Raw genomic sequence first — 12,183 nt, 5'->3', positions numbered from 1 at the left:
GCCCCCAGAAAACCACTAAACCTGAACTGAGATGAGATAAGGCCTTTCAGTCTTTTATAGGAAAGTTCAAAACATTTTTATCAGACTGAAAAATTTTACTAGCATTTTCCATAATTGCTATTATTGTGGTGGTACACTGGTAATGACATTAACAAGATAGGAAGTTAGAATCTTATTGCTTTGGATATTTCCAATTTTAATTAAAATTACTTTCAGTTCCTAATGTACTTATGACACTAGGGACACATGTCCCAACCAGACACATTTATAAAGTTGCTTTCTTCTGGTACCTGGGGTAGCTATATGACCAGTGAGGCTCTTTACACATATATGAAGCTGCATGTCTCAAGGAATAAAGATCATTAATTAAATTAGTTAGAATTACTACTCTATTATGTAAATTATATACACCCTCTCAATTCTATTCAGTAAAGAATTAGTGGCACAATTTTAAAGGTGAATAAAACTGAGACTCAGAGAAACACCATTACACAGTAAGTGGTAATGTTGAGATTGTAAATCTTATCCATTTAATTCTAAAACCCATGTCTCATTTACTGTGTCCTGTTGCCTAAAAAAAACACACACCACCAAATGAGGTTTAAATTAGCTTGTTCTGTCACCAGTTTACCAATTCTGTTTGTATTCTATTCAATTAGAAAACTTTTTAAAATATCAAAAGTTTCTCCACTTCCCCCTTCATCTGTGTCAACATGCTCAGCTTCCAACAGTGTAAATTCAAATATTTAAACCTAAAAGTTACGGATAAAAAAGGTTTCATTCATTTGGCCCCCAAATAGTTAGTGAGTGCCTACTATGCAGCAAGCATATACTAACTGCTATTTTAGTCTCTACTACACGTCATTTACTTTACTCAATGAGTGTATGGATGTCTAAGATGAAAAACGTCATTAACCCCATGATTAGAGTAATTATAAGCAAATGAGCACTTAATACATTTGTCTGAAAATTAAGGTATGTATTACCCCTTCCTCTAAGTAAGAAAATTGGTGTTATTTTAAGTTCTACTGTGTGCCATCCCCTCCTATTATCAACAAGATTTTAGATGTAGGAAATAAAGCCAGAAGGCAGAGTGGAGTAGACCTTGAGAGAACCGATGAGGTATGGACTTATAGTCAGACTTGAGTTATAGTTTCAACTCTAGTGCTATACTTATCAGTTGTATAACCTTAACTATATCACTTAATCTTTCTGAACCCCAATTTTCTCAGATATAAAACTGCAATAATTATATCCCTTTTGCAAGAATTTCATGAGAATTAAACCAGATTATCTGTAAAGTGCCTAAAACAAAGGAGGTACTCTACAAATGGCAAAAGATTGGCTTCCTGAAATAACTAACTTTATTTTTAAAGGTCATTACTATAATACCTGATTATTTATCTCTTTTCATTTTAGGAGAGAGATAATTTTAGGGCATCCATTATTATTTATTGAACAGAATCAGGACATTTAGGTTACAGTCTGGCTCCTCTTGCTAGTTGTATGACCCTGAGTAAGTCACTTTACCTCTAACATCCAATATAAAGATAAAAATCTGTACCTCCTATACTGCTTGAGATGCTATGCATGTCCTTTCTACTGGCAGGGGAGCAAGAATGAAAGGATCTGGCCTTTAGAATCAGAAAGCCAGCTTTCCAGCCACATAAGCCTGAACTAGTCACTTACAGTCTTGAACCTGTCTATGTAAACTTAGACTCTTTCTTCAGGTCTATTGTGAAGCAAAATGGAAGAAAGCAAACAAAGTAAACGCAAAAAAATAAAAGTATATAATAAATTGATGACTAAATAATTTAGGGGATAGAAGTTGTTAGTACAGATGCTGTTAAATCAACACTTTCCAACAAAATATTTCTACTTTGAAGATTTCGATTCTTAAATGTAAAAATTCATTACTAAAAAGTAAAGGATTTCTTTATTTTTAATCCTCACCCAAGGACATGCTTTTTTAATTTTATTTTTGAGAGAGAAAGGGAGGGAGAGAAATATCAATTACCTGTCTTTCAGAGGCACCCCTCTACCAGGGACTGAACCCACAAACTAGGCATGTGCCCTGACTAGGAATGGAACCCATGACCTTTTGGCTATGGGAAGATGCCCAACCAACTGAGCCACACCAGCCAGGACAAGTACAGGATTTCTTAACCTGGGTTTCTGGATATACACATTATCTTTGAAATCATATTCAAAATTCTGTGTCCACACACAGCATGCATTTTCATGAGAATGAATTATTTTTTCATCAAATATTCAAAGGGATCTATGACCTCAGAAATGTTTAAGAACAAATGGAAAGAAGGAATATAGTCTTTAGCTCTGTTACTAAATGAGCAATACTAGCAATGTCTTGAATAAGCGTTATTCTTTCATCAACAACTTTCCAATGCATGGCTCTCTCTGCCCTCCATTCCTCTTCCCCACACCCAGTCTCTTACCACCTTCACCCAGTCGCTTACCACCTTCACCAAGCTAATTCCTTCTTATCATTATTCAAGACTCCTATGTCCTTCCTCTAAGAAACTTTACTGCCCTGGCTGGTGTAGCTCAGTGGATTGAGCGCAGGCCTGCGAACCAGAGGATCGCAGTTCAATTCCCAGCCAGGGCACATGCCTGGGTTGCAGGCCAGTCCCCAGCAGGGAATGCATGAAAGGCAACCATACATTGATATATTTCTCTCCCTCTCTCCTTTCCTTCCCCTCTGAAGATAAATAAAATCTTTAAAAAAAAAAAAGGAAACTTTACTGAACAACTACTACCACCACCCCCAGGATGTCAGGGAACCATTCTCTGGCCTCAGAATTCTCTATACCATTCTATCAATGCCTGGATGATAACGTTCAAACTCTAACTCTACTCTTCCTCCATTAAGATGGAAGCTCTTGAAGGCAGAGACTTTGGCTAATACACTTCTGAATTAATCAGAGTTTTGCACAATGCCTGACACAGGGTTGGTATTCAATACATATTTTTGAATGAATAATTTGTAAATGAATAACACAGTCCACAACATGGTGATTTCTTCCACAAAGCCATGACACAGAGATTAATATATTACAACCTGTGACTTCTAAGAGTACTGAAAAAAGGCAAGCAAACTATAATTGATGGCAAACTGTTTTTTCAATTCCTTTCCACCAAAACTGAGAGATTTTTCCAACACCTTGTTGAAAGTCTTGATTTAGGAATTTCCAATCCTATATAAAAGTTTTGAATCCTATATAAAAATCTAGAAGTCTTTTTGTGTTTGCTTGTTTTGTTTTCTTTCAGTTGACATGCGAGGCAATTTTTTGCAAGTCTGTTTAGAGACTCAAATGCTCACAATCAATAATTGTCAAAAATATATGACAAATAAAAACATCTCCCTTTACAGTTTGAAAAAAAAGAGAGATCTCTTTTACATATCCCATTAAATAAATGGGAAATATAAATAGTAAAAAATTAGCATATTCCCATATGGTAAATACCATCAATGAGTTACTGCAAGTCCTCACATTTGCAATAATTTTTTATAATCAAACAAATAAAATTCAACTATGAATGAAATGTTTCTTAAATCAATACTAAAATTAACATCTATTCCATTACTAAAATTTAACAATTAATAAAAATATTCTGAAACTCCCACAAGACTGGACTGCTCTAACCACTCAAAGACAAAGGCGTGACTTTAAGACAATCTATACAAAATATTGACATCCTTTTGACTTCCTTAATGCATAGTTCTCCAGTATCTCTCATTGAAAATGACACTGAGCCAAGATACTGAAACTGAAGCCAAATACACTATTCAGAGAGATAAGAAATACAGAAATTATCTGAGCTCCTTAGAAGAAATAAGCACATAATTGTCATGGAAACAAGGTGTTTCTGTCCCAATACTTTGGGATTTTTAACAAAGCTATGGTCACTGATCTTACAGAAAATATAAAGGAGACAAAACTAATTTAAAGTTTTCAAAATATTTTGAAAAAGGGATAAAATTATACAAGTCCATATACCCTTTTTCACAATTCCAGAATCCCTAAATCTCTAAAAAGAGTAATATTTTCCTAAGTCTGGTGCCAAAACGAATTTGTCAGCAAAACCTAACCTAAATTGATGTAAAGCTATTTATAATTTTTATTCAAATTAGTGTGAATGTGACATTAACATGTTTGATTACAGGGTACTCTCCCATACCCCATTGGGGGTACTATGTAAGCAACAATACATACTATATTTTGTCATGTATAATGAGCACTTTTTTGCTCAAATTTCTTAGGGGAAAACAAGGATGTGCATTATACACAGGTATAATGATTACATACCATAGATATAATAATGCGTATAATAATCTTGTGTATAATGCACACAAAACCCGTGGGTACACATTATACACAACCAAATATGGTATGTTGTATTACCTGTTCATAATTTTAAAAGTCTGAATTCTGAAATACATTGGAATCCAAGGCTGCAGATGAGGGATTACAGACCTGGATTTCCTCTTCTTTTAACAGTGATTTTACCACAAAGCCTTTACAAAAAGGCACACACATTTCCACAGACCGAGGCAGACAGACACACATATGTACACAGCAGCAATTTTCCACTGGTGTGCCACAAGGATTTTTAAAACATGCAATATCTGACTATTTAGTCACAGTCACTGACCTCTTTACCCTTAGACTGTAAAATAAAAAAATGACAATAGCCAACACAACAGTCATCCAGAGTGAATGAATCAAAATTATACCTATTTTTTGTCTGATTGGCAAAAAAAAATGTATTTTTTGGTGTGCTGCAGAATTTTAGAAATTTGTTTGTGTGTGCCATGAGATGAAAAAAGGTTAAAAAATCACTGGTGTTCCCAAATTAAGCTACCATTTATTTGTAGTGTAAGACATTAAACACTTCTCATACCTTATCTCTAATTCTCACCAGAATAGTCAGTACTACTATCACCAATTTACAAAGAAGGAAACTAAAGCAAAAAAGGCTTACGCATTTTGCCCAACTACTAACAAATATAGAAAACATTATTCTCATGATTACGGCTTTATAAAATTTCAAGATTCTGCCTATGGATGATTTCAGATACCTAGTTGTGTATTTTTTAAAAAGTTTATTTCCCAAAGAAAGTGATCAAGGTACAGGACATTTTAACAGATGGCACCATTCTAAAATGCCTGGGCTATCTCCACAAAAGTAACAAACTTGGCAATATAGGAAAACAAATTATCTTGCCAGGTAATTCAAACAAGAGCTTTTTTTAATGATAGTTGGACAGCGGGGAAGAAGAATCTAGGAAACTAAAGCAGTTATCCTCTAGCCTGAGACGAAAATTCCTGTTTGTTAACTACAAGTGTTCTTTTTTATTATCAATAATAGTCAAATTGTTGGAGAAAGAGAAAAACTCTGACATTCATGTCCTAATTTTAAAGTACAATGTTTAAAAGAAGCAACTTCCCTTTGCAATCTGACCTTCTTACATAGCTATTACTCCTTCAAGAAACTCCTCAAAATCCACCTTATAAAAGATATGTCCCATGAAGATAGTTCAAACAACAATTCTGCATTCTCCAGAACTTGGTGTCTGCCTATGGAGAAATCAATTATATCAATGAGGAAAAATGAAAAAGAATATGTAGCATTAATCACTGTATGTTTAAGCTTGCTTTTAGCCCTGCCCAGTGTGGCTCAGTTGTTTGGAGAATCGTCCTGTGAATCAAAATGTTGTAGGTTTGATTTCTGGTCAGGGCACATGCCTGGGTGGTCAGAGGCCATACGGGAGGCAACCAATACATGTTTCTCTCTCCCTCCCTCCTCCTCTCTCTAAAATCAATGATGATATCCTCGGGTGAGCGTCAAAAAAATAATAATAATTTTTTTAAAAAATAAAGGTTGCTTATATATGTAGTACACTTGAACTCTTTTATATTCGAGCTTCAGGGAATCTAGGGAAATACCATTTATTGGGCTCTTCACATATATTATCTCTATAATTCATAACTATCCTATAATATCATCTTCCTTTTATCGATGAAGAAACTGATCAAAATATTTGAATCCAAGGTCCACATCTAATTAAGTCATAGAAGCAGAATTTAAACAAGGATCTGAGCCCAAGTTCTTCTCTGCTTCACCTTTGCTAATGTATGCTTAACTTAGAATATTTCCTGTAGAGCAGGAATTTTCATCGTGGCTGTTATTTCTTCAGTATGTTGTATGTTGCAATACAAATAACAAGCCAAATAGTAAATCTGGATAATGCTAAAATAGCCAAAAAATACCATCTTACACTAATTATTTGCACATCTCAAGCAAGTTTTTTAATTTCTGTGCCAAAACTTCTTCACATATTAATCAAATAGAGATCCTACCTTAGATAGTAGTTATAATGCTAAAGTAGTAGATTAAGACATATAAAGCACTTAGTACAATGTTGGGCACATAATACACACTCCATAAATGATAACCATTGCTATTAAGATGAAAAATCACCTGATGGACATATTCTGCACCAGATGACTCCAGCCCACAATAGCTGGACACCTAATCCAAAAATAGTCAGTCTTACACTGGCTTGTGCTCTATGACATGATCTAATGGGAAAAGATGATGTGTGTCAATCAGATTGTCTCTCTTGGGAATCTGAATTAAGAGACAAAGATTGAGGCAGTTAATACTGGCTCAAAAGTTAAATGGTTTGGCTCCTGACTTGATCAATTTTCTTTCTCAAGGTTACCAATGATATTAAATCTACTGCTATATCTAGTATTGTAGTCATCCTTTTTATATCACTTAGTAGCATTTAATCTGTTGAGTATACCATTTGTCTTAAAATATTCTTTTGGTTGTCCTCTTATCTATCAGTTTCTTTGAAAGGCACTGAAATATTGCAGCTACTCAAAATTTTATCCCAGGTCTCTTCTCCGCCCACTCTTAACTCTTCCTCTTGGGAACTGCACCCACATTATGACTTCAGGAATTATCTCTATGCCAGGTCTGATTTTCCTTGTTACTTCAACTGCCTTGTCAATCTCTCCAGCTACTTGGATATCTTCAAGATACCTCAGGCTCCAAATGCCCAAAAATGAACTCATGATCTTCCTTCTCAAACCTAGCCAAGGTCCCGTCCAGTGCTCTCTATTCTCTGCAATGGCTCCCCCAACTATCCAGTGGCATAAATTAGAAAACTGGAAGTATGCCTTCATAATTCCTCCTCCCTCATCTCCATTTTTCATGAAGTCCTATTAATTTTATCTCTTAAATATTTCACAATTCTTTCTCTCCAACTCCACTGCCTTCTAACAAGTCTCCTTATGTCCACTCATATCTTCAGTACTTCCCACATGTAGCCAGAGTTATTTTTTAATGATTCTAATCATGTCATGCTCCCACTTAAAAACTGTTAATGGTTTCCTTTATTCTTGGCATTTTTAGCCAAAATTTGTGTTATAACTTATGAGCCCCTGCAAAATCTGGTTCATCTTACCTCTTAATCTCCTCCTATTGCCCTACATGCCACACCTATCTTCTTTTAGTTCCTTAAACACACAACATCATGTTCCCTCCTACCTTAGCTCTTTGCACATGGCTTTCAGCTCCTAGATCACTCTTTGCCTTTCTCTTCATTTATTCAATCACGATTATATCTCAGCTAAAATATAACTTTTTCAGAGAAAACTTAAACCTCCAAGGTTTTGGCTTCCAAAAACCTTGTTTGGCTTCCAAGGTTTTGGCATCCAAACTTTTGGCTTCTCTGGGCCACACTGGAAGAACAAGAGTTGTCTTGGGCCACACATTAAATACACAAACACTAACAAAACTGATGAGCAAAAAAAAAAAAAAAAAAGGTTTTAAGCAAATTTACAATTTTGTATTGGGCCACATTCACAGTCATCCTGGGCTGCATACAGCCCACAGCCCACAAGTTGGACACCCCTGCTCGACCATATCAGCCTACTCAGTTATTCATTTAATAATACTTGTCATAACATACTCTACCCAAGGTACAGTTTTGGACATTGGGATTGATAAACACAACAAAGACCCTTGCCTTCATGGATCTTACATTCTAATGAAAAAGACTGGTAATAAGTAATAAAAATAATAACTAATTTAAATAAATATATCTTTAAATAAATATTTGAAGACAGTAGGTCTACAGGGAAAATAAAGAACAAGATAAGAGAATCCCAAGCAGGGAGTTTCCAGTGCCTAACTTGTTTCCTGGCATATAGTTGGCACTCAATAAATATTTGTTGAGTGGATGAGTATGTTTAAGTTATAAGGGAGTTTAAACTATGAAATGAGTAAAGGAACTAACTACTTATTGGAAGAAACAGAGATGCCATGAAAGTAAGATAAACCACTCAGGTCTTCAGTCATTCCTGATGGCTTCATACCATTTCCAGTTCCAGTCATTACATAGTCTTACCATAACCACCACCTCCCTCCCCAACACCCAAAGACTGGATAATTCAAGAGGGTCACTCATGTAACCACAATACTTAATCAGGACACATATACAAGATTATGCCATGTCCATCACCCACCACCACACATACTCACAAAGCCACTGCTTCTCAACACACACACAGATATCACTTGTATCAAGACTCCAGTTCTTCTGACCTCAGACCCTTTTAGGGACAAACTCCTTTCTGTACACACAAGACTGTAAAACCCCTTCCTGTCTTCTATGACCCTATAAGACACTTAGGTCAATATCTCTCCAAGCCCAGCAATACCTACAAGGCGCTCACCTCAGGAATATGATCCTGTATCTCCCTTCCTATCAGTCATCTTGCCCGTTTTAAGACTATCTTCCAACCACAGATATGTGGATATGCACCCCTGTGATTCTGAATGACCTTCAAGCTCACTGATCCAATATACACTCACACTAGGGCTCCAGCCTCCTTTGGTAGGACTTTGAAGGACTGGAGCTCTGGGTGTCCCCTCAAGCCTCTAGTCCTCTTAAGGACCCATATCAAGATTTGTATACTTTCTCTGCGGCCAAGGGTGAGCCTAAGGCACTAGCCTACTTCAAAAAACAAATACTTGGTGTATATTCCCCTTCCATGGCACCGCCTGATATTAAAGTAAAACTTCTCTTAAATTTACCTGCCTCCTCGGAATCAGAGCCCCTCTCCCCCAAGCCATGCCCCTTTAGGGAGTCCCTTCTCATATTCGCACAGAACTGTGTGTATCCTCTCCATGACGCAGCCTACCCCTGTGATCAGCCCCCATGAAGGGTGCCTCTCAGGACTGGAGTTCAATGTCCTCCCTGGGGGCCCCACGTCCACTCAAAAGTGCCACACTTTCCCATACACCCCTCTGCCACCGGGACTCCGCTGTCCCTGCTTGCCACTCAGAGGGATGCCTCTCCTTTGACCCCTGACCCCGGGGTCATAGTCTCAACGCGCAAACACGCAGGGGTGCCTCCTCAGGAGTAGGGCCCTGTTCAAGTCCCCTGTCCCCACAGGCCCAGGACAGCCGTGCTGCATCAGCGCTTTCCCTGGTCGACCGCCCCCACAGACCTGCCTCAGACGCCGTCTGGCTCCGCTCCGCCATTTTTTGTGATCCCTCCTCCTCAGAGCCCAGAAGAAAATCACGGGGCAGTGGGGAGCGGGTGATAAGATCTGCGGGCCACCGGAGCTCCCTGCGGCGGACGCGGCGCGACAGTTGCCAGGGCAACGGGCGGCCGACTAGCGCGTGCCAGGGGGCGGTCCGAAGGATAGGAGGTATTTTGCATCTGAGGCCCCGCCCCCTCGGCGCGAGCCCCCTCAAGGCCCAGGCGCCTTGGGCGCTGGGACTCCACCACCCTTCCTCCGGACTACCCAGCCCCTGGGTTCTAGCTAGTGAGCGTGCTCCACCGCTTCTGGGGCTCAGAGACCCAGTCTGCTGGGCTGGTGTTCTCCAGCCACCGATGGGGGTCCTCTTGCCGACCACAGAACTGGGTGGGCTGGCTTTTCTGTGGTTGCTACTTAACTTGGGGAGCTTGGGACAGGCTTCTCAATCTTCCAGCGCTTCTCCACCCCACCCGCCAGTGTGCTTGGCCTGGTGGAGGTGCTGGGTAACAAGTCTTTCAACTGAAATGCCCTGAAAGTCAGCAATTCTGTGCCCACACCACCCCACACACGCAGAGGTCCAACGTCCCCGTGCATCACTATCCTAATACTTACGGCCTGTTGTGCACTACGGTATCTACTTCTCTTTTCTTCTGTTGATGGTGAGCTCCTCTGATACCTGGAGTTGGTCTCTTCGTCTCTGTATACTCCATAATACAGCGCAGTGCTGTTACAAAGTAAGTGTTCAGTAAATCTTTGTGGAATGAAAATGATTCCTAAATTCACAACTTCACATTCCTGCTGTTAGGTAGCCGAGGTGGCTAAGAAAGGATCCGGAGCCAGAAAAGTCCAACGAAGAGCATATTCCAGGCAGGACACTGCGATCAGGCCGGCTGGGTCCGAATGGAAATGCAGCTACAAACGTTAAGGGTAGAAGGGCTTTTAAAGGTGTTTAGCAGACCGCTCCCAACCTGGGGAGGGTGAGGCACCCTGCCGATCTGCTCCAGGTGTCCTGGGTATCTGATCATGAAGGGCTGATTCTGTAGAAAACTCGAGGGAGAGGGGCGGGGACAGTGGAAATTCAACTGGTTTGGGAGGTAAGCCCGTGGAACTGAGCAAGGTGGAGAGAGTGAGGGACAAATGAGAGGAAAAACAAGAAAAATGTGTGTTATTGGAGCTGATTGCTTTAGGAGACAACTGGGCTTAATCTCACTGTAGATCCCCACTGACAGAGGGTTACCTCCAACCCTCAACTTGAAAGCTTTTAACATTTCCTGGTTATGTGTACCCAGGGCTAAGCAACCTTCTAGAGTTTGTGAGAAAGCCTTGAGGCATAAAAGCAGGGGGACCAGAAAACTTTTGAGGTGGGTTGCTGGCAACATGCATAGAACTGTTGGTTCACCTGCACTGAAAGTAGGGATGAGGTGTGGGCACCGCAACGATCTTCTGTAGAAAGTTACGGGGAAATACCCATCAGAAATATCACATTTGAGCAGTTTAAAATTCATAAACCATGTCAACACAATCATCAAGATAAAAATTAACAGGTTTTCAAAACCAATCCCAGTGTCTTGTAAAGGCTGTGAGAAAATTTTAGTGTGGTAAGGGTCACTGAGGGCTGAGGAGGAACAAGGACCTTTATTAAATGTAGACGGTGGACAAAATGAGTTTGAGGAGCCAGATTCTATTCAAACTCAGACCTGATAGCTTCATAATGTGGAGCAAATCTCTTGTACTCACTGAACCTCAGTTTCCTTTACCAACAAACTGAGTCAAGGTCCCTGCCTACCACAGAGTACTCAAAGTCATAAATGGAATGAGAGATTAAAAAGAATTTGACAAGTATAATTCCAGTAAGTACACAGTTTAACATGTTTTAGAATAATTTACTTAGATACTCCTTGATTTCTCTTCTGAGGCAGGATCTGTGCAGATGGTAGAGATAAAGAGGTACATATAACACTGTCATTGTTTTTAGGAGCTCACAGTCCAGAAGGGGAAAGAGATTTAATCAGTAGTTACAACCCAGCATGACCAGCATGCTGACAGAGGAAAGCATGAAGGCTATGGGAGTCCAGAGGAAGAGCACACAGCCCAGCCTGGGGTAGAGGGGGTAGGTAAAAAGAATGTTCAGACAAAGCTTCATGGAGGACAGAGCATCTGGTTTTCAAGGCCAAGTAGAAGTAAGCTGGGCAAAGAAAACAGCAGTACAGGGAGACAGAATGGTTGAGGTAACAGGAGAAGCATGGGCAAAGCAGAAGAGAGTGTATCCAAGGTATAGAGCAAGGCCACGGGCAGCTACATCAATAAGTAAGGGCAGATTCTGGAGAACTCATATATGGAGTACTTGATCCTCTACGTGATAGAAACTTATTGACAGGTGTTTAAGCAAGTCAAGGACATGATCAGCTGCTCTGGTTGATATGTAGAGAATAGATTAGAGCCAGGAAAACCAGAAGGCTGTGTAGTAAATGCTCTATGCAAGTGTATGTGGCACGTAAAGGTTCTCATCAAACGGCAATTTGAAAAGCCAACAAACATGTTTGTGTAAAACTGCACTGTTCAATTTATTTTTAAAAGGTTCTAAAATCAAGGCCCTGGCTGG

The 12,183-nt window shown here is 39.5% G+C and overlaps 1 protein-coding gene across 1 annotated transcript in view; it reads right to left on the bottom strand.

Moving 5' to 3' along the window:
- LOC118985015 (BEN domain-containing protein 5) overlaps window positions 1-9,685 on the bottom strand; it is a 1,089,084-nt gene extending 1,079,399 nt beyond the window's left edge. The window contains exon 1 of the mRNA XM_037043322.1: window positions 9,549-9,685. Within this exon, the coding sequence (XP_036899217.1) occupies window positions 9,549-9,582 (34 nt within the window). The 5' untranslated portion in view covers window positions 9,583-9,685. The remainder of the gene's footprint in view (window positions 1-9,548) is intronic.
- Window positions 9,686-12,183: the final 2,498 nt, after the last annotated feature.

Source organism: Sturnira hondurensis, unplaced genomic scaffold, assembly GCF_014824575.4.
Source record: "Sturnira hondurensis isolate 20B ecotype Veracruz unplaced genomic scaffold, ASM1482457v3 Scaffold0004068, whole genome shotgun sequence".
Classification (NCBI taxonomy): Eukaryota; Metazoa; Chordata; class Mammalia; order Chiroptera; family Phyllostomidae; genus Sturnira; species Sturnira hondurensis.
The sequence above is the reverse complement of the archived record's forward strand: the minus strand, read 5'-3'. Positions and strand labels throughout refer to the sequence as shown.